Source organism: Hemicordylus capensis, chromosome 4, assembly GCF_027244095.1.
Source record: "Hemicordylus capensis ecotype Gifberg chromosome 4, rHemCap1.1.pri, whole genome shotgun sequence".
Classification (NCBI taxonomy): domain Eukaryota; kingdom Metazoa; phylum Chordata; class Lepidosauria; order Squamata; family Cordylidae; genus Hemicordylus; species Hemicordylus capensis.
This window is the reverse complement of record NC_069660.1, coordinates 29,872,895-29,900,262: the sequence shown is the minus strand read 5'-3', so window position 1 is coordinate 29,900,262 and position 27,368 is coordinate 29,872,895. Positions and strand designations below refer to the sequence as shown.

The window sequence follows — 27,368 nt, the reverse complement described above, 5'->3', positions numbered from 1 at the left end:
ACCACTGGAGGAATGCTGTTGGATAGGGTCAGTTGCTCTCCCCCTACTAAATATAAGAAAATCACTGGGGATCAATCAGGGAAAGGGATCTCTCTAACTGAACTTTGTAATGACTCAGAAGGCTGCTGTATAGTCCATTATAATTCAGAGCTGCATAGACAGTTGTAATGATCAAAAGGCAGTGGGGGGCATACAAAATCCCTCCTTTAGTTGTGAGGAGTCATTAACTTTTTATATGAGCAGATTCACCCTTCCAGTCAATATTCTGGGAGAGTAAAGTGGAAAACCCCTCCCTACAGTAAGGCTTGAGCATTTTTTTAAAAAATCGTTTTTTCACATTTTGTATTTTACAAACATCTTTCTCATTCCCTTCCTGATTCAGCGCTGGTTGCGGGGAGATGAGAAAAGAAAGGAGAGATGGAAAGAGAAAGGGAGAAGGACAGCTGAAGGGGAGGGAGGGGAGAGGATAAGGGATACTCACTGTTGTACCTGTAGATGTGGGTAGATCAGAGGGGTTTTTATTCTGAGAATAATTCAAGGAAGTTGTCCCAGATTTCTGACCATTTATCCTATTTATTTACTTTTATGAGGGCCCTTTTTTCATTTGCCACTAACTCAAGCAGGTCATGCACTAGGGATGTGCGAACCGGTTCGGGGGTTTGGTTCGGGGGCGAATCAACCCCTCCATTCCGTGCAGACTGGGACCAAACCCCGCCACCACCCCACCAGTTCGCAATTTTCAATTTTAAATAAATAAATAAATAAATAAATAAATTCTGCACCTCTAGCCCCTTTGGGGGGGCTTCCTAAAGTCTTCAAGGGGGGGTTCGTGAAGATTCCCCCTCCTCCGCCGGCCTCGGTAATCACTGCTGCGGCCCATTTTACTGTATTTTCTGGCCTGTTCGGGCCTCCGTAAGTAGGCGCAGCGGCCATTTTTCCTGCAGCTCCCATGTGCAGATGGCCTCTGTGAGGCCTGAATGGGCCAGAAAATACAGTAAAACGGGCTGCGGTGGTGATTACTGAGGCCAGCAGGGGGAGGTGGAACCTTCACGGACCCTGCCCCCCATCACGGCCTTTAGGAAGCCCCCCATAGGGGCTAGGGGTACAGAATTTTTTAAAAAAGAAATTTTTTTAAAAATTGCGGACCCCCCCAACCGACCGGGGGGGGAGGGGCTTGAAGGGGGTCTGGACCGAACTGGTCCGGTCAGGTTCAAGTGCAGTTCACACTCGAACCGAACCAGGCCAGCCGGTTCTGTGCACACGCCTATCATTCACCCAGTCCTCACTCCTAGGGGGATTGGGAGATTTCCATTGCCTCAATATTAATCTCTTGGCTACCATTAACCTCCTCCATAGCCATTGTTTAGAACTGGATTTTAGTCCCCAATTGGTTGGGATATACCCCAACACTACATCCAGATCCTTCAATGCAAGAGATGAATCCATCACTAAATGAATTTGCGTAATAACTTCCCTCCAGAAGTCTTGCACCATGGGACAGTCCCAGAACATATGCGTTAAGTTGGTGTGAGGATTATTGCATCTCCAGCAGTTACTATTTGAGGCCATTTTTAATCGCTTAAGATGTAGAGGGCTCGTTCCCTTAACCTTGTTTAACCTGTAGTCTACATAGGTGGGCTTGCCGCTGTGTAGCTTCCAGGATCGATCCCGGTAGTTCACACGAGCATGCAAAGCTGGGCTGGGCTCCTTTAGCCCGGTTTTGCATGTTAGTGTGAATAGTCTCTGTAACATTAACAGTAAGGATTTATTAATAATTGGACGATAAGGAAAACTATAGAGGCATCAAAAATGTCTGCTTCCATTCAAGTCAAACCCTTCCCCAGGAACTACAAAGAACCATGCAATCAGATTCAAGCTCTTAAACAAAAATAAATTCCCTGACACATCTAGCTAAACTGGTCCCTAGCCTTCTTACTTACTTCCTGGTAAGGAACTTCCAGTTGATTCCCAGCCCAAGGCTGTTAGTCTCCTTTTGTCCTGCAGTAGTTGCTGATCGTACCTCACTCAGAGGCCTCCAGGGAAGAACTGAACTCTTACACGCTCCCCCCTACTTCTCTATAGGCTGTTGTCCAGTAAAACCTGCCCCTCACTCTGTATTGGGCCACAGGGATTTGATTCTCCAGGGCTTTTGTCCTTATTTGTTGAGGCCCACCTTCCAAGCAGTTCCTCTAATTGAAGCCTAGTCCTCCTTCAAGCCCACTTTCAAGCCCACCACAACAGTAGAGCCAAAAGGATATTCCAAACTGATTGTAGGTGTCATTAGATTTTAGGAAAGAGGCAATATCTAATGATTGTAAAATCCAAGTACTGTCCTGTAAAGGACAGTATGTCTAATGCTTATGAAGCCCAAGCACTTAGGATTTATTGATCAAAGCATGCACTTTGACATGTACTTACTTTATATAGGAACCAGAATAAACGTATTTCCTATGGCTCATCTGTGTCTGACAGGGAAACTGTCGTGTTCTGCATCCAAGCTGGCTGTGAAAGCAGGCCCACAAAGTCCATTGCAGCAGTGCATCCCCATTTGCTTCCTAATAATTTTGTTTCATTTTATTTCGATTCTGAAAGCCAGTGATAAGACTATCAATTATTTCTGTAGGGAAAATACTTCTTGTTAGCAAGATACTCTGTTTCCCATTCTGTTTATTTGGATGCAACTGTTCAAATTGCACTTCCTTTTTTAGTCACTGTGAAAAGCAATTTAAAAGGTAATCCCGAGGATGTTTGCTATCCTAAAATCCTCTTTATTTGTGGTGGGAAATGAGGCAGATTAATATAAAATTCATTTCCTGGCATCTTTGCTTCTTAAAATGTCCCCGTTTAGACAGACACTTCAGAGAGGTTTGAACTCGGTTTATTTGTTTGTTCCTGATATAGTATTAATTTTCGTTATCACACGTTTTGTAATCCCTTCTTCAATTTTTTGTTTGTTATATTTTGCAGGAAGAAGAAATGTTTCGTCCCAATATGTTTTTCCTTCTTTTACTCCCGCCAATTATTTTTGAATCTGGGTATTCATTACACAAGGTGAGATGCTGCAGATGTGCTTGGTAGATATATTTATTTCTTGGCCAATGCTCTGTTACCTAGTTACTTTGACATAAATAACCGTAATTTAGTCTTCTGCTAGTGTAACTGAGTTCGATTCACACAGATTTGTACATCAGCTGATTAGTGTTGGAACTGACTAATTGGAAAAGCGTTGTGCTTGAGTTGATGTAATGCCACCTCTGTCTATGGTGTGATGGTGATAGCCCGTTCACACATCCAACTCATCTTTGTTGCTGCAGTCATCATGTGATAAGCATGCAGGTTTGAAGCCCTGAGAACAAAATTTCCAGTAGGTAATCTTAATAGTATATGAGACTTATAGCTTCCATCATAAAGCTCGAAAGTACCAAAGGGCATTCAAATTCAGTCTTTTCCTGCAATGCCTGGGTATCCACTCAGGATGGCAACAGAACAAAAGCCCTGTTCAGACATAATATTATATGTGTGTGAAGGTATCTGTAAGAGTCCTATACTTGGTTGCTGTGTTAACTTTTAATAGCAGTTCATGAGATTTCGCTATAAATAAATTCTACCTAATATAAGGAGCACATTTACATGTTTTTGTGTAAATACTGTACATGTGTTTGTTTTAAAAGTGAAACTAAGTACAGGCCCCCTCAAATGCAGAGTACAAACAGAAGCATGTTACTGTATGTGCACTGAACATTAGTCAGGCCAACAGCCTGGCTAATTGTGCACATGTGCAGCTAAAAAAGGCATGCACAGAACACTGGTGTCTCCACTTCTGAAGTGTAGCTAATCATGCACATGGGGTTGCGGGTGTTCCACTGATCCCTCCCCCCACCCAGAAACATTCTGTGTGGCCAGAAATAGGTCCAGGAAGGTCACACAGTCCTCAGGGACCTACTCCCAGGTCACACAAAGCACTTCCAGGGGAAGAGGGCCGTCCTGCATACAAGCAAATGCATTTCTAGAAGTAGGAACACTTGTGCTGTACGTGTGCCATTTTTAACTGCATGTGCACAGCATTAGGATGTTGTCAATATCGTTACGTTGTCAATATTGTCAATATCTGTACGTGCACACATAATTACAACAATTGTGTTTCCTGTGCTTGCTGTTAAGAATGTTACAACTGTCTTCACCCTATAAATCCCAGTTTCTGAGATCCAAGTCCAGTATTCGAATTGCTGGACTATGCCAAAGTTTATAAGTTCACAATTCCAAAGTGGAAGACGTCTAAAGGGTAATTAAACTTAGAGGAAATTGAGGAAACAACCTGTTGCCTTCTGAAACTCTGCCATAATAATGTAGTATTTTATTTGTGCACTGTACATGGAGAAGTCAGATTTCCCACACTTTTACTTTATATGAAATCTCAAAGGAGCAAATAAAGTGCTATAAATATAGCTGGAGAAACATCGGGATAAAGCACCAGAAAATCCCAATGGGATTAAAATCTTAACTAACCTTCCCCTCTGGCCCCTAAATACTAGCTTAACTCTTGACTACTAAAAGACAGCCAAAACAGGAAGATGCTTCTGGAAGATGCTCTGCTCTGGGCTTTGGCATGCCTCCAGCGAGAGCTGCTACCTCCTATAAGCCATTGTCATATGCATACATGCAGAACGGTCTTGGGAGAGCTCTGGTTCAGTTTTAAAGAAGATGAGCAGGATGTAGGAGAGGAGGCTTTCTGTAGGGCAGCCAACCCAAGCCTTAGAACATTGGTGCAATGAGCTCCTAGCAACCAGTCCACATCTGGTTCTAGGCCTCCATGTTATTCACTAGTCATAGCTCTGAATAGTTTTCATAGTGACTCTACCTACCTAACTGCATGGAAAACAGTTGCTTTTACAAATGCCTTATTGACCAGTCAATAAGATACATTTCCTGCCTCCACATTTTAAATCTAGTCAGAAAGTTTATCTTGTATGAGAAGAAGTCTTATAAGGAAAATAATCATCTTTTCAGAGGGCAAGAAAGATGGATTTTCTATAGGCAACCCATATGAATTTCTAATTCCAAGATTAATATTGGCCAGAGTTCGTTGTATCAATGTATGGTAAATTTTAATAGTCACAAATGAACTAAACAGCACTTGATGCTTCATTCACAAACCAGGAAATGGGTTTGTTTAATCTATTTTTAAGTAATGGGATTAAAATAAGCTGTATGGAATGAAGCGGACTGCAATTCATTCCAGAGTCAAATATTTCAATGTGACTTGAAAAATGAAGAGCACTGCTCATAAAATTTCAAAATGCAGGACACATGCCATTATTTACGCTCAGACCAAAATGACCACAGCAAAGTGGTCTGAGTTAAGGGTGATGCTTTCTTCTGAGACCTGAAAAAGTGCATCTAAACCTTCCTCAGTTGCCTTGCTTTATTAGACATGTGAATCGTTTTAGTCCTTTTCAGTTTTATTTTCTTGCTTGATCAAAGGAAAGGAACACAAATATATTTGACTTTTCTACAAAACTGTCCTGAGCATAGTGATCCCAGTCCAGAAAAATGAGCACCATAGAAAGCTGCCCCACCTCTGATATTCTCAGTATGGTCACTGATGGAGGATGGAGAGCAGAAGCTGCTAGCATGCCTGATGAGGAGGTGTGAGGGCAGGAGAAAGAGAGCTCCTGACCTTGATTCAGCTGTCTTGATCTCACTGCCCTCATACTTAACAGCTGTTTGCAATTAGCAGTACGGATCTGAGATGGAAAAAATGCTGAGATTGCACTTCCCTGCATCAGCTGCATGGATAGGTGATTGGATGAAATGGAGGCATGGTGGTGGTTTCTCCTCTGCAGCAGTTTGCTGTGCCCCCATTGGATCGGACCCTTGTGCAAAAACATGTTTTTGCATACTGATTATTCTCAGCTGACATACCATGTAACACTCCACCTTCCTTGCAACGGAGCATCCGCATGCTGGATTCATGTGCTGGATTCCCAGATGCACCTGGTTGTCCACTGTGTGAAGCAGGATTCCAGACTAGATTACTTTGGCCTGATCCAGCAGGGCTTTTCCTTATGTTCTTAAGAGCAGTCTGGATTGCAGAGTTGCACAAATAACAGTTGAATGACAGAGGGCCATTGGAAACAATAGCCCTCTTGCACAAGAATGGTTTTGTGCAACTGTGCAAACAATCTGTTGTGAGCCAGACGCTTTGTTGACAGTATGTCAGTCACTGTACTGGAACAGATTAGTAATCTGGTAGCTTTCGAACAAAAAAGTGGGGAGTGTAGAATGGAAAATGCCTACCCCGTGTGGTTAATTTTTAAAAAGAGAGAGAGACACACACAAGGGCTCCAGAACTCATGAGCTCAACTGCGAAACTAATCTTCTTGTGCCAGGACTTGGCCTACAAACAAAAGCACAATTAAATGGAGAAATATGAAAGGCATTTCCCCACCGATGAGGAAGCCCAGCTCACTTGTGCATGGCTGGGTTTAGCAGACAGAGTCCAAGGCAATGGTCAGGTTCAGATGATATTAAGAACAATAGATACTGTGTAATTCATTGAAATTTCCCCCTTGCTTTCAGGGAAACTTCTTTCAAAACATTGGCTCCATCACCCTGTTTTCTGTGATTGGGACAGCAATTTCAGCTTTCATTGTCGGTGGAGGAATTTACTTTTTGGGCCAGGTGAGAGCTCCAGTGGATGTGCAGGGTTTGGTGTGGTATGAAAGACTGGGCTCATTTGAGGACTGGGTTCTTCAGCACTCATTCAGGGATGGCTGAAGACACAAGTGTGGAAAGGGCAGGCAGGAATTACGCACTCACAACAATCAGACCAGCTTCAAAAGCTTGTGTCAAACTTCCGTTGGACTATCCTGATATACAGGGGACTTGCTTGGCTGTTTTGTCTCAATTTTCTCTCTGTATATTTTTCAGGATGCAAGTAAACCCAATAATGTCAGAACCAGTGCTCAGAAATGGTGTGCTCAGGCAGCATTCACACAATCACGGCGATCCTGGTTAAAGAGTTAATTAGGATCTCTGTGTCCAGCAGAACTGTTTGTGAGAAACAAGAATTCTGTGCTGTCCTGGTAAAACCTCTGTGGTTATTCCACATTTCAGATCAGATCCTGGTTATCAATCCTGTTAAAAGTGTTTTAACCCACAGTGGTTTGACCAGGATTGCCATGATCCAGGATCACCATGATTGTGTGAACACAGCCTCAGGGATCAGTCAGGCTAGGAGCAGTGCCAGATTGAAGGATATGAAGTCAGCAGCTGCTGTCCACAGTGGGGGTGGCAGACGAGGCAAGGCAAGGCCAGAGATGCTGTGGAAAATCTATTTAAAACTACAGGTGAAACTCGGAAAATTAGAATATCGTGCAAAAGTCCATTAATTTCAGTAATGCAAATTAAAAGGTGAAACTGATATATGAGACAGACGCATTACATGCAAAGCGAGATAAGTCAAGCCTTAATTTATATAATTGTGATGATCATGGCGTACAGCTCATGAAAACCCCAAATCCACAATCTCAGAAAATTAGAATATTACATGGAACCAATAAGACAAGGATTGAAGAATAGAACAATATTGGACCTCTGAAAAGTTTAAGCATGCATATGTATTCAGTACTTGGTTTGGGCCCCTTTTGCAGCAATTACTGCCTCAGTGCGGCGCGTGGCATGGATGCTATCAGCCTGTAGCACTGATGAGGTATTATGGAAGACCAGGATGCTTCATTAGCGGCCTTCAGCAATTCTGCATTGTTTGGTCTCATGTCTCTCATCCTTCTCTTGGCAATGCCCCATAGATTCTCTATGGGGTCAGGTCAGGCAAGTTTGCTGGCCAATCAAGCACAGTACACTGTATACTTTTCAGAGGTCCGATATTGTTCTATTCTTCAATCCTTGTCTTCTTGGTTCCATGTAATATTCTAATTTTCTGAGATTGTGGATTTGGGGTTTTCATGAGCTGTACGCCATGATCATCACAATTATAACAAATTAAGGCTTGACTTACCTCGCTTTGCATGTAATGCGTCTGTCTCATATATCAGTTTCACCTTTTAATTTGCATTACTGAAATTAATGGACTTTTGCACGATATTCTAATTTTCCGAGTTTCACCTGTAGATTAGTGGGAGGGATAAATTAAAAAATTTTTTTGGATGTTTCTTCCTTGTTTTTCTGAAAGTCATGGGGGCCATGTGCTGAACCATGTTGCACAATGTAACATGTTTCTGATCCATACCAAGCTGTTTCCTCCATGGGCATTCAGGAGTTGGAGGCTGTTATGTTGTGAGGACTAAGCTAAGAGCCATAGTCTAAAACTTGGGTCCCTAGATGTTGTTGGACTACAACTCCCATCATTCCAAGCTACAAGGGCCTTTAGTTATTGTGGTGGGGGTAATGAGAGTTGAGTCCAACAGCATTTGGGGATCCAGTGTGACAACCTCTGCTGTAGTCTGTAGGGGTGTGCACAGAACCACCACACTGCGGTCCGGCACTGGGGTGAGGGGTAGCTTTAAGAGCGGCGGGAGGGTTTACTTACCCCTCCCGCCGCTTTCCCGCTCTGGCGCCGTAATCTTCAGAGTAATTGGGGCGGCAGGATACTGCACGCTTCACGTCTCTGACATGCGCGCACGCGCGCAAAGCACTCCTGGGAGGTTTGCAGAGCAGCGGCGGGGAAGGGGTGGCAGGGAGGTATCCTGCCACCCCAGTTACTCTGAAGATTACGGCGCCAGAGCGGGAAAGCTGCGGGAGGGGTAAGTAAACCCTCCCGCTGCTCTTAAAGCTACCCCCCACCCGCGAACCGAACCACCAAGGTCCGGACCGGTCCGGAGGCCTTTTCAATGGCCTCCTGACCGGTCCAGGCCCATTCCTAGTAGTCTGTACAGCTGCCCCATGTGGCAGACTGCTGAACCGCAGATTGGCTTTTTTAAAGCTAAATTTTGGGTTACAGCCCATTTGACCCACGAGTATACCCCTCAGGTTCTGGCAACCGTTTCAGCTCTTGGTGTGCCACCTGATCCTGCTTTCTAGTCTGTTCTACTTCTCCGCACTCTTGGCTCTCTGCTTGGTCCTCAAATTCTGCCTTCTGATTCTGAACTACACTGCAGTAACTGCCCACGACCCAGCCCCGACACATCGCTACTCTCACTGCAGTGCCCCCAAACCTTCAGCCCCCTCTCCACATTACAGGGAGCATTCTTTCATGTTTTGTCAGGTTTCCAGTATTTTAATTATTACTACATGGAGAGATCCAGTAATTGTTTTCCTGTCTTATGCTGCAAAACTATATTCTGAGCTGGAGAGAACTCTAATAAATCCCAGTGCAAAGAGAAGAAAGGCAGAGCTTTCACACTGGGGAGCTCCCAGGCAATTAATCACACCACAGCAAGACACTTAGTCCTTACCTAGCACAATGGTTAATTCAACCCTGCCTAGACTTTGGTCTCATAATTGTGCTGCGCAGTTATGCATAGAGCAGTAAGGCAAAGGTTTTCCAAGCACGCACCCAGCCCTCTTGTAAAGACAAGCCATTGTAGGTCACCTCTTCAAATTATGCCCACATTGTCCTTTGACTGCCAAATCGCTTTTTCATGTTTCTACAATTTCACAATTCCCTTTCTGCCATTGCCATGTGCACAGTACAGTCATGTATTACTTTTAAATAGCTGACCCCGCACAGAGCGTCTGTGCGCTCTTTGAGGCCGGCGGTTACCTCTTGCCCCCACCTTCTGAGGAACCCCACCCCCAGCCACCATATGCAGCTGCGCCATTCCTCATCCCCTCAGTCTTTCTTCATCCATGCTTCAGTAAACATCATGGAGTTCGACAATGAGTAGGATTGATCTATCCCCTTGTTCTTTTCTCCCTGCTTCTTCGTTTTCTTCCTTAGTTTCTTTATCTCTTTGCATAGTTAGCGGTTTTTTCTTGGCGTTTTGTTTTCTTACAGTCTTTCCTTCTTTCTGAGCTCCGATCCCAGCTGGAATGGAGTGTGGTGGCCCGCCGGCCTTCAGTGTTTATGCCGGGAACAACGAACTTTTAAAACTGTGTTCGGTGCAGATCGAAGATCCCTTCCCCTGATACTCATACCGAGTGTCTCTTGTGTTTGAGGGGATCCCACATTGTCAAGACCTGCCTTCACTGTCAAAAATTTACGAAGCAGGCTTGCAAAAATAGGGCTTCTCGCCTGCATGCAGCCCTGTGGGACCTGGCTGTCCGTTCTTCGGAAGCCCTTTCATTGAAGTGATCCGCAAAAATTGCTTCATCTGTGACATCGGAGTGCTCTGTGTCTGCTCCAGTAGAGGCCGAGATCCCGAGCTCGGTACTGGTATCGACACCCCCTCTGGTTGTCCCTTTGATGACATCAGGTGAGCAGGCCCACACAGAAGATCCTGTCCAGTGTTTGGCGATTGTGGTATCGAAATCTCCCTTGATCTCTGTGACTTTGATGCCTAAAAAGAAAAGTAGAAGTAGAAGTTGCATCGTGATTTGTTGGGGGGTCAACATCTTCCCCCACTACCTAAGCAGAAGACCGCCTCATCGGCCCCTGAATTGGAGGCCCCTGTGGCAAAGAAACCTAGGATTCCTGCGCGGACAAACCTGGCTACGCCTTATCAGACAGGGAAGCATATCCCCCTAGCCGTTGTTCGCCCCTTCAGAGTCAACAGGACCACACCCTTCTTAGGGACCGCAGTGATCGCTGGGACTCAGAAGCGCGCTTGCTGGAGTACAAACAAGATCGGGCCTGGAACCATCGTGACTCTGTCTACTCGGATTTCTATTGATCATTGGAGCACCAATCTCCCTTGGTGATGGTTGAGCCTTCCTATGCAACTTGGCACCAAGACTCTGGATCATGTGATTGGTACCCAGCAGACTATCATTCGGACTATTCCAACTTTGGGAGGCCCAGATACGGCCCCCGTTATATGGAGGCTCCCTCTTATGAGACACGCAGTACTGTAAGGGGATGGCGGCAACCACCATCTCACTTGGAAGGGAGGCCGTGTTCCCGCTCGCCCCAGCACTCCCCCTGGGACCGTACCAAGCATCTCAAACCGCCACATTTGACTCCATTGCAACAGACATCTGTCTCTAACCCAGTGTGACTAGCGGAGATACCTGCTTCGATACTGAGCAAAATGAAAGCCGGTCTCTCCGGAAGAATCGACACCCTTAGCTCAGGACTCTCTAGTTCCTCCTGAATCGGAGGAGGATAGTGATACCAGCTCACATGAGTCGGACTGTGCTTCACAAGGGTAGTCCCCTCTTGATATCCAGTCAGATTCGAACCCAATCTCCCTGTCTGAGGACCTCAAACTCTACTCAGCTTACGTGACACATTTGGCCCTGGGTTTTAGCCTCGGTACCCAGCAGAAAGGAGAACTGGATCCACTGTTCAGCTTGATTGGTTCAGAAGCCAAGATACCGGCCACACTACTCCTCAGTTTGGTGTTACTGAACGTCATGAAGGGCCATTGGAAGAAACTGGCGACTCTTTCTCAACCTAATCAGCGCCTGGAAAACTTCTACAGAGTAAAGTTGCAGGACGATATGGCCTTTTTGAAGAACCACCCCACATTAAATTCAATCATGGTGGAGGCATCTTTGCAACGCTCCAGGGGCCACAGCCAGTCAGTGCCCAGTGACAGAGAAGAGAGAAAATTGGACTCCTTTGGGAGACGACTTTATTCAGCCTCAGCCCTCCACTTAAGAGTGGCTAATTATCAGGTGTATAATACAAGATGTAACCATTTTTTGTGGGAAAAGGTGGGCCCATTTTTGTTTCTTCTACCTCAGGATAAGAGGGATTTGGCCAAGACATTCTTTCAGGTGCCTATTCAGGTGGCCAAACAGGAGCTGTACTCAGCCAGGCACTCAGCTGAGTGCCCGGCCAATCATGGCCACATCTGTGACGCTTAGATGGCATGCCTGGCTGCGTTCATTGGGGTTGAACTATGAGGCCCGTGCTAAGGTCGAGGACCAGCCTGTTTGCAGAAGAAACAGATGACATGCTCCAGAAGGTGCAGAAGTTGAAAAGCACGGTGCTTTCAATGTCGTATTTGTCCCCGAACACAAAACCACAGAAGACCGTGCTGTTGTAAACCTGTCAGGCTAATCTGGAGCTGTATATCACCAGATGAAGTGTGAAGTCGGCAAAGGATCAAAAGGAGAATATCAGAGCCAAGCCGTAAGCAATTTCCAAACCAAAGCCAGTCTGAGTCGTTACAATATCCAGTTAGTCAAACCAAGTCCAAGTCGAATTTCACAGAGTCCAAACAGTCTGGAGGCAAAGCAGAGTCAAAACAAGCAGGAACACAGCTGGATAGCTCATCATAGCACGGCGTTTCTACCAGCAATGCAGCTGAGGCGAAGCCATCTTAAATAGGCTGAAGCCATGTGCTTTCAATCATGGGTCCCTGACTCAGCAGCTCTTCTTGTTAGTCGAGCTGTTCTGCGCATGCGTCTCCTTATCTCCTCCTATCTCTTCGACTGATTCCTCTCTACAGCTGAGATCGGCTGTGCCTCCTCCACAGTTGCTGTTGTACTAGGCTCTGTTTCTTTTTCAGTGTCTCATGAGTCGGTCCTGCTTTCCTCTGCAACTTCTTGCCTTTGAGGTTGCTGCACTCTCTCCTCAGCTGTCACACTGCCTGTCTCCTCCTCATCCTTGGAGTCCGATAGCATGCCCATGACAGAGCTCCTATTAAAAGATGCGATTGAGAAGGTTGCCAATCCGGACAGCCCCGGTTTCTACTCCCGGTACTTTATAGTGCCAAAACCGGACAGAGGTTGGAGACCTATACTGGACCTCAGGGCCCTGAACAGGCATCTGTTGTACAAAAGATTTCTGATGCTATCGATACCGATCATCATGTCAATCTTGGAGAAAGGTATGTGGATGGTCTCTTTGGTCTTAAAAGACACATATTACCACATCTCAATTCACCCTCAGCATTGGCACTTCTTGTGCTTCCAGATAAGGGGGATCCCCTATCAATTCAAAGCTTTTCCGTTCAGTCTTACAACGGCATCCAGGGTTTTTACAAAATGCCTCGCCCCTGTGGTGGCTTTCCTGCAGGAGAGAGGGTTTCAGGTGCTGCCATCTTAGACAATTGGCTCATCATGGTGAGCACCAGGCGGACGGTTCTGAAGGCCCTAGAGTTCATGGTGGACACCCTGCAGGGTTTAGGTTTCCAAATCAATTTCAAGAAATCTTAGTTGGAACCCACCCGCAGGATACAGTTCATAGGGCTGATATTTGATATGGCCTTGGAGAAGGTCTTTCTTCCTGACGCCCGTATATGTACTCTCAAGGGGCTGGCCATGAATTTCCTGACAGGAGGCCCACAATCTCTGCGCTCAGTACAACACTTGTTAGGTCACATGGCAGCCACTACATACATACTGCCTCAGGCATGTCTTTGCATGCGGATTATCCAGAGGTGGTTTTTGGATGTGTCCTATCCCCTTCGGGATCCAGGCCACCTAGAACACACTCCTCCTCAATAGGTATGGGTGATGGCGGAGTGGTGGACTCAGTTCTGACATCTAAACTTCAGTGCCCCCTTTCGGATTCCCGGTTCCCGTTGGGTGATCACGACGAACGCCTCAGAGCTTTGGTGGGGAGTGCGCCTGGAAGGGCTGCACCTGAGCAGACATTCGTCCCCTAGGGAGCGCTACCATCACATCAATTATTTGGAGCTGTTGGCCATTTTCAATGCCCTCAAGGGCTTCCTGCCTATGATATGGGGCCACTTGGTGACCATACAAACAGACAATACGATGACGAAAGCCTATGTCAACTGACGGGGAGGGACATCCTCGAGGAGTCTTCTGCTCCTGCCTCTGGACCTTTGGCATTGGTGTGTGGCACATGTGGTGTCGCCCCAGGCAGTTCATATTGTATACAGGGCTCCTTGAATGTTCAAGCGGACACCCTGAGCAGAATGAAGGTGATCCCCACGAGTGAATGTTGAACTGCGGTGTTCTCAGAGACATATTTGTGAAATGCGGCGTTCCCACTCTGGACCTCTTTGCCTCCCGGGACAATGCTCAATGTGCTCAGTATTGCTCCAGGAGAGCGATAGTCTGGGCGATGCCTTTGTCCTGTCTTGGACAGGCCCTCTACTATGTGTGTTTCCCCCGTTTCCCCTTCTTCTGAAGGTCCTGAGCAAACTACGGGTAGATCGAGCCAGGGCCATTCTGATAGCCCCATGGTGGCCCAGGAGGCCGTGGTTTCCGACCTTGAGCCACTTGGTGGTGGACTGGATATGACTGCCAGCCTTACCAGACCTGCTGTCACAGGAGGAAGTTCGGGTGTTCCACCCGGACATTCAGACTCTCCATCTGACTGCATGGAAGGTCCTGCCGATTTCCCATTGAGGCATAAGGAAGTTTTAGTGGCTGCCAAGAAGCAGTCCACTCGCAAGGTATCCAATCACAAGTGGACTCGTTTCTGTGTGTTCGCTTCCCTACATGGGTTTGATGCATGTAATCCATCTGTACAAGGTATATGTAATTATCTCTTGTCACTTAAGGAGTCTGGATTAAAGCTTTCCTTCCTTAAGCTGTATTTAGCAGCCATTGTGGCACATTCTCCTGTTGACCAGGCTTCTTGGTTTAAAGACCCGGTAGTTAAAAGTTTCCTAAAAGGTTTAATGCATTTGTTCCTAGATGATCCTGTCATGTCGCCTGCCTGGGACCTGTCAGTGGTGTTGGCTGGTCTGCTCCAACTGCCGTTCGAGCCTTTGGCCTCAATTGATCCTCATCTCCTCACCTGGAAGGTCACCTTTTTGGTGGCCATTACCTCAGCTGGGAGGGTCAGTGAGTTGAGAGCCCTGAGGGTTGACCAGCCATATCTGCAGTTCCATAAGGACAAAGTCGTACTTAGGCTAGATGTCCAGATGCCCAAGGTGGTGTCTATGTTTCACCACCCGTCCCTGCTGACTTTGCCCATGTATTTTTTCCAGATCCTTCTACAGATGCTGAAAGGAATTTACACTGTTTGTACGTTTGAAGGGCGTTATCCTTCTACATTCAGAGGTCTACTGTGTGGAGGAAGTCCCCTGTCTTGTTTGTTCTATACAATGGACCATGTAAAGGTCTACAAGTTTCAGCCAATCCATTTCTAGGTGGATTGTGTCCACAATTGAGCTTTGTTACCAACTGGCTCATAAACAGTTGCCTGCGACAGTTAAGGCACACTCTGTTAGGTCCGTGGCAGCCTCCGTAGCCTTTGATTATGCAGTCCCCTTGGACACTATCTGCCAGGCAGCTACATGGGCCTCGCAACATTTGTTTATACATCATTATGCAATTGATGTCAGAGCACGAAATGATGCTGTGTTTGGCAGGAGTGTCCTGTGGCCGATTTTCAGTTGATATGTTTGTTTCTGAAATAAACAATTCTGGCAGATTATATATTGCTTCTGTTTCTTCCCTCCTCCTTGGTGCTAGCTTGTTATGTGCCCATTAGTGTAAAAGACAGAGGGGCTATTCTTACGATCACAAAAATCAGGCTAGGAAAATCCTAGTCTGATTTTTGTGATCGTAAGAAACACCGGGCTCACAGCCGAGCCCGGTGGTTCTGGAGCGGCTAACCCGCTCCTGTAGCCCGCCCCTTAGCCCGGGTTTGCGGAGCGAGCGCTCCGCAAACCCAGGCTATCTGCTCGTGAGTGGCCGTGGTGCGGCTCCATGCCACGGCTACTCATGAGTAGACCCCCGGCCGGAAAGCTTAAAAGCAGCCTCCCGGCTCGGGGGTCTCCCCAGTATCCCCTGCATGCTCGCGCAGGGCATACTGGTGCTTCCGGGGGCCGCGCAGCCCCCGAGCTCCCCAGCCCCTGCCGGCTCCATCTTGGAGCCGGCCATCGTGTGGGCGGCCAATCCGGCCACCCAGGGCTCCCTGCCCACTCATGAGCGGGGAGAGTGGGCTTATCCTGCTCTTCCCGCTCACCGCTAGGAACCGGGTCTCACTGATCATGAGACCCGATCCAGAGACCCTGTCCTAGAACTACAGGTTACTCACCTGTAACGTTGGTTCTTCTAGTGGTCATCTTTCCTTTTCCACACCCTCCCGTCCTCCCCATGGGGTTAACTGAAGCTGGATCTGTGACTGAGGGGATGAGGAGTGGCGCAGTCGCAAAAGGCAGCTGGAGGCAGGGTTCCCACTCAAAGCAGGAGAATTGAGCTTGTTAGATTCCGACGAGGTCTCTGTGCAGGCGTGTAGCCCATTAGTGTAAAAGGACAGATTACCACTAGAAGAACCAAAGTTACAGGTGAATAACCTGTAGTTATTGGTCAGACATATCAAATAAGATAAGATAAATAAGTAATCTCTAATTACTGTCCTTAAAGAAGTGACATTACTGCAGCACACTGCTTCTTTAGCACTGAATTGTAAATGACTAGCCTTATGATTAAGAAGACTCTTTGGTACCTTTTCAGAATAGTTCTTTGCTCTTTCATAGGACCTCTTCCGGTACTCTTCCTGGTGATAGTCTTTTAAATGAGTCCAGATACATGAGTCCTAACTGTAAACACGCCTTAAGTTGTTCCTCACAATAGTGTTATAAGGTGCATGCCTCCACAAGGGGATGATATTCTTTTAAAAGAAGAATGGTTACTTTTTAAAGAGATGTTTTGTTTTTGTCCTTTTTCTTAGGCTGATGTAATTTACAAACTCAACATGACTGATAGGTAAGCTTTTCAGCTCCCCACCCCCCAATACCAGTTTTGCAATTTCGAGTGGCTGGCATCCTGACTAAATTACTCGACAGAAGTCCTATTGAAATTAAGTAGCCCTGTGGAGTCACTCCTGAGTAGTACTATTGAGTAACTTAGCCTGGATGTCAGCCTGTGTCTCTAGTAATTAACCATTATTTGTACAAGGAATTCTCCAGAATGCTGCAGTCAACATAATGGCTGCCTTTCTTGTAGATAACCTCTTTTTAAGCTCCTAGTTCTTTTAACCAGGCTTTGAATCTGGCAAGCAGACTCTGGTTAAGGGGGAACCTGGTTACTCTTCTCTATAGACAATTTTGTTGTAATGCTTAACCACAGTGAAGGTGGGCAGGTTGGAATTTGTCCCATGGAGGACAGGGCTGGGGAGATGGAGAATGCAATCCTGCAGTCTGCTTCCAGTCTATTAATCAGTTACGTCTGCAGGGCCCATTAGGCAAGTCTCATTATGTGCTTTATGATGTAGTAATTGCAACATATCAGTTTCTAAGGTTGTTTTGAGAGGACTGCTCTTAGCAGCTTAATAGTAATGTTTTCTGTCTAAAGGGAAGTGACACTTCAGGGGCAGTGTTTGTTTAGGCTGGGATTCTTAAATAGGAGAGACATTAGATTGAAAACTGAAGTGCATGTGATATGTTGTTTAAGAAGAATGTGAAACAAATATTCAAGCTAAAAGTAGAGTTAAACATCAAGACTGTTCCAACGTAATGATCTATTTGGTAAGATAAGAAATGGCTATTTCACCCAAGCAAATCTGGCAAGTTATTGGAGAAGATTTTCAGCTTTGTCTGACTTAACGGTGTCCTCTTCTGGGTTAAATACTTTAAACATAATTGAAAATTTGGTTTATTGCATCTGATATGTTCTTTAGATGACATTTGCTGACATGGTCACAAGGAATGTGAAGTAGTCCTCAGAAAAGCTTAGCTTTTCTTTTAAAAGCTTTAGTTTATCTTAACTGATAGCCAAAAGGATTTAAGAAAGTATGTTACTACTTAAGTATGTCTTGGTGATAATTGTTCTCTTATATGAAAAGACATTCTGCTTTTGTTAAAACTTTAAAAAAAACAACCCTATTGCTGCTTTTAAAGATTGTTCAGTGATACTCATGCTCACATGCACAGTAGCCTTAATATTTCAGGCATGATGCCAGAATGTATTTGTTTTTCTTACAGCTTTGCCTTTGGTTCCCTGATATCTGCCGTTGACCCAGTAGCTACTATTGCTATCTTTAATGCCCTTAATGTGGATCCTGTACTTAACATGCTGGTTTTTGGGGAAAGTATTCTCAATGATGCAGTCTCAATCGTCCTGACAAAGTAAGTTCACTCAAATAGGCAAAGAAAACCTCAGTATTTCAACTGTCACTATCACTCAGACAAAGATCTCCACACATTACATTCTTAAAAACACAAATTGTGAATGTGATAAATGTTCATATTGTGCAGTTAGACTCTTTAGGGAACTGTGATTGGCTGCAACTCCTTGTTCAATGCATACTTGGTGGCAAACCTGTATTTACTATACATAATTTTGTGAAATGACCCCTCTCTTGTGCTGCCAGTTCCTCTTAATCGCATGGAGGTCCCATGTTAGGAACATAGGAAGCTGCTTTCTACTGAGTCAGACCATTGGTCCATCCAGCTCAGTATTGTCTACACAGACAGGCAGCGGCTTCTCCAAGGTTACAGATGGGAGTCTCTCCCAGCCCTATTTGGAGATGCCAGGGAGGGAACTTGGAACCTCAGATGCTCTTCCTAGAGTGGCCCCATCCCCTAAGGGGAATATCTTACTGTGCTCATCTGTAGTCTCCAATTCAAATGCAAACCAGGGTGGAGCCTGCTTAGGAAAGGGCACAATTTATGCTTGCTACTACAAGACCAGCTCTCCTCCCTTGTACCTCAACAAGACCCACAAAAGCATCGCATATATAATAATGGTGCTGCCTAGGGTAAAGATTTGTAATCAGAATCTCACACCAGAATCTCAGCTGACCAATGAAAACATAAAGGCCAACGTCCTCAAGAACTGTACAAAGGCATTGCATGCAAACTGCATCTGCAGCATTTAGTTCTTCAGAGTCCTACTGCACAGGGAGGGGAAGAGCATTTTCACCCATGAATGTCCCTGAGAGTCTCACAGTCCTCAGCAATATATTTATAAGTGTTAAAGAGTGCTTCTGGGGGAAGGTGAGATTGGCAAAATTCTCCCCCCAACCACTCGTGTAACAGGATTCTGGATTACTAAACACAGTGGCTCCACACTGTGAGTGAGGATGTCAAAGTTTCTAGTCTTGTCATTATATGCTTGAAAGTGTAAGAGGCTACGCCCGATAAATCTCAGAAGATTGAGACGGGAAGCCTGAATAGGATTTTCAGTTATCAGAGGCAGTGTTTCAGCTGGCTTGCATCGCTCTTTTCCATAATTAGCAGGGAAACAGATTATGCAAAATAAGCCAATATGTGTGAATTTGGGCAATTTCCGTAATTTGTACAGATTATAGAATTTAGTTCAAGTTTGATGCCGAACTGGGGTTGCCTTGGTGTGAACATTCTAACAGAGACCTGGTTATTGTTAACAGACTTAAGATCTCATTTTCAAAAGAGGAGCTGTCTGAAACGCCTGCTTCTAAACTCCTGGACTTGGATGTATGTTCCATCAGTCAGCTGGATGTAGTGAATGAGTACAGCAGATCCTGGAGAAAAAAGTGCTGTGTAGATATTCCCTGTGTGCTTATGATTATGGCCTGGTTCTTTGCTTATATTTCCAAAGTTCTCACCTTTCCAGTGCCCGTGTCTAAAACACTGCCTGCACTGTTGAGGAACAGGGCTACTCCACTGCGACTGAAAATTGCACAGTCACCGTTGCGCGACTCTACCTCCATTCTTCCCAAAGGACGTAGTGTCATACAACTGCGATGGTGCAATTTTAAGTTGCAGCAGAATTGCCCCATTCATCTGCAGTGTGTTTTAGACAGATGTAGCATCGTGGGCATTGCCCAGTTGTCCACATTTTGCTCTGTAGCATGTGAGCCTACACACACACACACACACACACACACACACACACACACACTTACTTTTAATGACAAGCAAGGGGGCAAGATCTTTTAAATTCTAACTTTGTTTCAGCCTGCCAAGTGCTTGTTTTTAAAAGGTGCATCATTGTTTCTAGGGATGTGCGAACCGGTTCGGATCCGAACCGGTTCGGGTCCGAACCGGTTCCGGTTCGGAGGTTCGGATCGAACCGAACCACCCCTGGTTCGGTTCGAATCCGAACCGAACTGGGGGTGGTTCGTTTCAAACCGGTTCGGATCGGTTCGGATCGGTTCAGAAAGCTGAAAATTGGTCAGATGGTAGCTGGCACCCAGGGGTACCTGTCACCCAAACCCCAAAGCAATCGGACACTCGTACGATTTTTTATGAATTTTTGAAAAATATTTTTATTTTTCTCTCATAGGATATAATGGGACCCGAACCAGGCCATTATTTCTTATTGTGGAGCACTCATGGGTGCCAACAACCATGCAAACCCTGAAGCAATCAGACACCCCTATGATTTTTTATGAATATTTGAAATATTTTTAATTATTTTTCTCATTGAGTATAATGGGACCCGAACCAGTCCATATCCCCTGTTGTGGAGGACCTAGGAGCACAAAAGCAGGGTGGGTGGTAGACAGGCATGGGTGCCTACCACCCAAAAAATCTCAAGGCAATTGGACACTCCTCTGATTATTGGTGAATTGTTAAGTGTTTTTGAATTCCTCATAGAGAATAATTAGGATTGCAGCAAATGTATAGCTTCACGTCGGGGGGAAAGGGGTGTCGTAGAGTGCAGTGTGGTGGGTGGTAGTTCCTAGGGTGGGCAAGGAAGCTATCAGAATTATTTGAAAGGAATTGGGCAAAGAGGTGATTTTTAAGTGATTTTTGAAGTTTACGCGTCTTTAAGGTTTTTCCTCATAATAAGTTATAATGGAGCTTTCAGCAGCCCTATAAGTGCACATGGGGGTGCTGGGGTGGCCCAGAGCAAGTGGTGGTGTAGTGCACATAGGGTGCCAACCACCCCCATGGGTTTCTAACCCATGGGGTACAGGGATCTCTGGTAGGGGCACCCCCATGGGTACAGGGTTCTCTTGTTTCTGAGGTATTGAGTGTGGATTCTATGATAGCAAATGAGATTTTCAATGAGACACCATCAATCCACTCTAATATGCTATCATAGAATCCACACTCCGCCTCCTGCTTCTTCTCTGTGTGTGTGCTTAGTAGGGGTGTGCAATTTGGGATTTCGGGTGATTTGGCTCGGACCCGAACCGAATCACCCCTGTTCTGTTTTGTGCCCGAATCTGGGTCACCCGAATCACCCTTGATTTGGTTCGGATTCGGATTTAATCCGAATCTGAATCCGAATCGATTCAGGGGGGTAAAAAGGGGCCCAGGGGCAAAATTTTGGGGTGGGGTGGTAGTGCCCAATGGGTAGAGTCTACCACCCCAATTTCAGGGGGATTGGGCAAAGGGCTGATTTTTGGTGAATTTTTAAAGTTTTAGTGACTTTGGGGCAGTTCGGGGGCATAGCATGGGATCTGGGCAAAAGGAGTGGGGTGGGGTGGTAGTGCCTAATGGGTGCAGGCTACCACCCCAATTTCAGGGGGATTGGGCAAAGGGCTGATTTTTGGTAAATTTCTGAAAATTTCATATCTTTGGGGCATATTGGGGCAGAAAGTGGGGCCTGGGGCAGAATAGTGGGGTGTGATGGTAGTGCCTAATGGGTGGAGGCTACCACCCCAATTTCAGGGGGTTTGGACAAAGGGGTGATTTTTTGAGAATTTTTGAAGTTTGGGTGTCTTTGGGGCAGATTGGGGGCAGAAAGTGGATCTGCCCCAAAGGAGTGGGGTGGGCTGGTAGATAGTGCCTAATGGGTGGAGGCTACCACCCATCCCCAATTTAAGAGTGATTGGGCAGAGGGGTGAATTATGGTGAATTTATTTGTATGAGGTTTGTCTTCATAAGGTGAAGTGTGCTAAATTGATTACTTCCTCATATTATTCATAGTAAAGGAAAGTGTGAAAAAGTGAAAGTGGGGTCATGAGAGTTGTTTAATTGAAAAATATCTCATTTGCTATGATAGAATGAGAATTCACACCTTTTCTATTCACCATAATTCACCCCTCTGCCCAATCACTCTTAAATTGGGGATGGGTGGTAGCCTCCACCCATTAGGCACTATCTACCAGCCCACCCCACTCCTTTGGGGCAGATCCACTTTCTGCCCCCAATCTGCCCCAAAGACACCCAAACTTCAAAAATTCTCAAAAAATCAGCCCTCTGCCCAATCCCCCTGAAATTGGGGTGTTAGCCTCCACCCATTAGGCACTACCACCCCACCCCACCCCACTATTTTGGGGCAGATCCACTTTCTGCCCCCAAACTGCCCCAAAGTCACTAAAACTTCAAAAATTCTCAAAAAATCACCCCTTTGTCCAAACCCCCTGAAATTGGGGTGGTAGCCTCCACCCATTAGGCACTACCACCACACCCCACTATTCTGCCCCAGCCCCCACTTTCTGCCCCAATATGCCCCAATCTGCCCCAAAGACATGAAATTTTCAGAAATTTACCAAAAATCAGCCCTTTGCCCAATCCCCCTGAAATTGGGGTGGTAGCCTGCACCCATTAGGCACTACCACCCCACCCCACTCCTTTTGCCCAGATCCCATGCTATGCCCCCGAACTGCCCCAAAGTCACTAAAATTTTAAAAAATCGCCAAAAATCAGAGGAAGGTCCAATCGACTTGAAATTTGGGTTGCAGGTAGAACACAAGGTCCCCTTTCAAACCAGCTATTTTTTGAGATCCGAACTGGTTCGGTTCGGATCCGAACCGGTTCGGATCCGAACCGAACCGGGGGGGTGGTTCGGCAAAACCAAAACCGAACCACCCTGGTCCGGTTCGGACCCGGTTCGGATCCGAACCGAACCGGGAGAACCGGTTTTATGCACATCCCTAATTGTTTCACTGAGAAGGAGTTCACCTGTGTTACTGCAGCTAGCATATTGCTATTGTATTTTGCTACGAGCGTTGGAAAAGCAAGGCTAGGTTCCCAGGTTTTCCGCAGAGTTTTGTTTCCCCTTAGGCGAATTGCACCAGCACTTGATTTAATGTCTTTTGACATTTCACTTGCAGTGAAAGCATTTTAAGGGCCCTTTCAACAAAGACATGTAGGTTGTTTGAGTGTGTGTGTGTGTGTGTGTATGCATGTATGAGTATGTGCGCACGTTTTTTAAGCATGGAGTACTTGCAAGTGTAAGATTCCAGTGTATAACTCTCCTTGTTTCTCTATTTTTAAAATTGTTCCCAGCACAGCAGAAGGTTTGACAAGAGAACATACATCAGATGTAAGTGGATGGCAAACCTTTCTTCAGGCACTGGGTTACTTTCTGAAAATGTTCTTCGGATCTGCAGCACTGGGGACTCTAACTGGCCTTATTTCTGCATTAATATCCTTTTTCCTTTTAGGGAAAATAATGCAAATGCGTAAACAACTAGGCTTTTCCATTTGAATCATGACCCTCAGTCATGATTCTTAGTGTATTTCCCCCCCTTCGCAAATGGAAGGGCTTTTGGTTGGCAGTCTGTTTCCTCTCTTCAGTTTTGTTTTTAATAGCAGCAGTGCTAGTGGGCAATGATTTCAAACTTGCATAAACAACATTGCATTTGTAAACGACTCTCACTAAGTTACTGTATAATATCTCATCTCATATGCTAATGGAGGGTTACAAAATATGCTAATTGTTTGCTGTAGTCATTAATTCAATTTCCAGTCCTTTGTGTGCCTTTTAGTTAGCATATGTCTCCGTTTTTTGTATATATCAAATATTCAGTAAGAATTTGAATCCCACCCACCCCCACCTTGGGGGCCTTTAATGCTGAATACTGAAATCAGCATACCATACAGAGATGTATTCAGCTGGTTGGGTCTGATTCATGTTCAGCATGGATTTATGTCAAACTGAATCACCATATTAGTTTGAACTGTTTTTTCACATCTGAAGATCCATTCCACTAGGCCTGAAACTAGGCATTACATCTCTTTTTCTCCCTTGGTAACATGTGGTAAAGAAAAGCCCATGATGCGACTTCACTGTTAATATGGGTGATGCACATATGGGTCATAGACATATGGTTCAACATGGGCTCCCTGATAGGGATATGCATGGAGCCGGCCAGACCAGGTTGATTCTGACCTGTTCCAGTCCTGTTCCAGGCTTGGTTGAACCCAGGCTGGCTTATTTCGACCCTGGAGTTGGGGCTAACCTGTTTGCGGACTGGCTCAGGTATACTTGCAAAGGGGAATCCTTGAGGATTCCCCTTTACAAGTAAAGGGGGCATCCCTAAATCTCCCTAAGGGCACTGGGGTGGGTGGTAGTAAGAGAAAGTGGCCTCCGTACCGTTAGCGGTGAGGCAGTGGTGGTCCAGTGGAGAAACATCGGAGGGGTGGGGGCTCCTCCAAGCCCCCCACCAGCCTCCCAAATGACAGCCCAGGCCAGCTGTGGCCCGGTTCGGCCTTCTGTCCATATACAGAGGCCATTTTCGTGACCTCTGCGCATGGGCAGAGGTCACCAAAATGCACCACTGCACGTGCAGCTGCTAAAGGTATGGAGGCCACTTTCTCTTACTAACCCCCTCCCTCGGGGCCATTGGGGAGATTTCGCTATGCCCCCTTTGCTTGTGAAGGGGAATCCTCAAGGATTCCCCTTTACAAGTATACCCGAGCTGGTCCTTAGAACTGTCCGGTTCGAACTCAGACCGGCTGAACCAGGCCGGCTTGATGTCAAGCCCAGCTCGAAGCCAGCCAGCTCACATCTCCCTAGCCCCCAAGTCCTCTTGTCTTGTCCCAATGATAAATACCTGTTTTCTAATCATCTGAATTTTCTGATCTTTTACCTTTCTTGTATTTTGCTTAACTGTTTGATATTGACGTGTTGAAGCAAATTGATTTAAGGAAAACTCCCTCCCTGGAGTTTGGAATGATGATTATCTTTGCTTATCTTCCCTATGGACTTGCAGAAGGCATTTCCCTCTCAGGTAAGTTGCAAAATGCCCAATCACAAAAGTTATCAATAAAGTCGAAAAGAATTGTAGTCTTTTGGGACTGCCAGAATATTTTGCTTTTTGGCAATTTTCCTCCTGGCAACTTTCTGTGAGGGTTGTAGTTTTCATGGGCACTAATGTTTGTGCTACACAATCTTTAATATCTTAATAGTCTTATAGGGCGGTAGGGAATAGTCTGTGCTCTCCTAGGCTTGACATTGCCTCAGTTTTGTGACATATACACAAGAAGGTCTTTGGAATCTTCCAGAAGTTGCTTGGATTTTAGCAGGTTTCATGGAGGTAAGACATCCACTCTGAAGTGTAGCCGCTTTTCCAAACTACTACATGCTCATGTACTGCTTCATTTTCCTGTGTGCAAAGTAAAGTCTGACCCAGAGTGACACAAAGTTTGCAATACCTAGATTATCTGTACCAAATATTTATTGATTTATTTAATATATTTTTATACTGCCCAAAACTTACATCTCTGGGCAGTTTACAACAAAGTAAAATAAATGAGAGCAGAAAAGTTAAAACATTAGTTAAAACAATATAAATAAACAGAAAAAATTAAAACATTACAACAATTTAAAAATTTTAAACGAATATTTTAAAATTTTATTTATTTAACATTGACTGTTAAATTTAAGTATGACTGTGAAGGCACATCATAGCCTCAGGTTGAAAGAGGGGATGAATAGCAGGTCCAGAAAAATTATGGGTTCATGACATTTATTGATTGATTGATTGATTTGATTTGATTTGATTTGTATAACACCCTTTTAATAATGGCTCAGGGCAGTTTACAGAGAAATAATAAATAAACAAGATGGATCCCTGTCTCCAAAGTGCTCACAATCTAAAAAGAAACATAAGATAGACACCAGCAACAGTCACTGGAGGTACTGTGCTGAGGGTGGATAGAGCCAGTTACTCTCCCCCTGCTAAATAAAGAGAATCACCTCGTTAAAAGGTGCCTCTTTGCCAAGTGAGCAGGGGTTAGCAAGTTAGCATATTGCATTGGGTGCAAATGTTACTTTCTACCCAGGGTGGATGTATGTCGCAGCCTAGAACTCACTCCCCTTTTGTTCCAAGTAGAGAAATGAATTTCAGACCAGGACCCATGTGTCCTTGTATTAACTTGATGCACAGATGGTATAACAAAACGTTCTTGGCTGAACTTGGGGAAAAGAAAAGGAGAATGTATCTTAATTGGGAAGAAATAAAAACTGCTTTATAGTCAAAATGAGCATCCTTATGCCAGAAGGCTAACAGATGCCAGTGTGGTTACGTTAGCGCTGCTGTAATATATTTCAGAATACCCACCCTACTTTGGGAGTCTGACATAATAGAACATTGGGACCCACTCTGCTTTCCGAGTCTGACATTATGGAAGGTTGGGAGCCAAGATCATGCCATTACCCCTAGTTATATTTTAAAATGATATTGAACTAATGCTTGTAATGAAGTTCATGTTTTACCATCATGAGAGATCAGTGTATTGACTAGTAAAGAACTTGGATTTCTACCTGTTTCTCAGCAAAGTTGCTGGGACCTTATGGTTTGGCACAAGGCCATATGTGCTTACCCTAACCACTTTGGGATGGTGAAGGTTTTAACATTCTGGAGATAACTTGCAGAACTTTGCAGTTCCACCAGACTTTTCACAAATTTGCATCTGTTCTATCTAAGCCTGCTTGTTATTAATCCCAAATATCAGTGTTCCATCCATTTTATCTTACATGTAAAGGGTATCCTATTCCCTCCTTTTCTAGTTGTTCCATTATTATTCCTTAAGAAATGTGATGGACAATTGACAACAGCTGCACAGTGAATCGAATTAGATTTGCATCCAGGCAGACTTCCACAAAAAGCAGCTCTTCTGGCAGCCAGTTTTATTCCTGTTAAGATGGCAACACTTTTGTATTTGCACACAAAAATTTTCCTGTCCTGGACTCAACCCCAGGGAGCTGATGGTTTCCTCTTTAATAGCAGTTGCATCTCAGCTGAAATCTGGGAAATGATGAAATAATCAGAATTTTGAAAATGATAAACTGATTTAATAAGCATTTGATGTAGTGTTAGGAATTATATTGGGCAAATTGAGTTGTTATGTAACGGAGTTTAAAAAAAAATCAGCCAAGGGAGGATGGCAATTTTGCGACTTGCTGAGCCTGTCACCTTTTATTAGATCACGATCTGTTTTCTGGTTCTGAAGATGGATGGCCATTTCCCCTTATTCTCTGTCTTTAGTTCAGTTCTTGTGCTGTGTCTCATATGAATGTTTTCATTTTCTTCATGTAAGGACTTGTGCATTCAAGTCAATATCTATAGGGCTTAGCAAATGCCATTCAGGTGGAAACTGGGGATGTTGTGCAGTCTTGCTTTCACAAATGCTTACGTGCAGTATCAGAATAGCTCAGTTCACTTCCTGTAGCTCTGTGTTAAAGTGCATAGAGAGTTTGAGCCAGTGGCTTACAAAAGTGTTCTTTAAACTGTGGTCTTGAGACTTCTAGTGTTTATGCAGTTTCAA

General features: G+C 45.1%; 1 protein-coding gene across 3 annotated transcripts in view; it reads left to right on the top strand.

The window, feature by feature from the left end:
* The window catches only part of SLC9A8 (solute carrier family 9 member A8), a 106,801-nt gene that overhangs the window by 52,050 nt on the left and 27,383 nt on the right, over positions 1-27,368 (top strand). For all 3 annotated transcript variants that reach the window (XM_053250440.1, XM_053250439.1, XM_053250441.1), the window contains 6 exons: positions 2,968-3,051; positions 6,580-6,681; positions 16,667-16,701; positions 17,919-18,062; positions 23,103-23,241; positions 24,724-24,829. In XM_053250440.1, the coding sequence (XP_053106415.1) occupies positions 2,968-3,051; positions 6,580-6,681; positions 16,667-16,701; positions 17,919-18,062; positions 23,103-23,241; positions 24,724-24,829 (610 nt within the window). The remainder of the gene's footprint in view (positions 1-2,967; positions 3,052-6,579; positions 6,682-16,666; positions 16,702-17,918; positions 18,063-23,102; positions 23,242-24,723; positions 24,830-27,368) is intronic.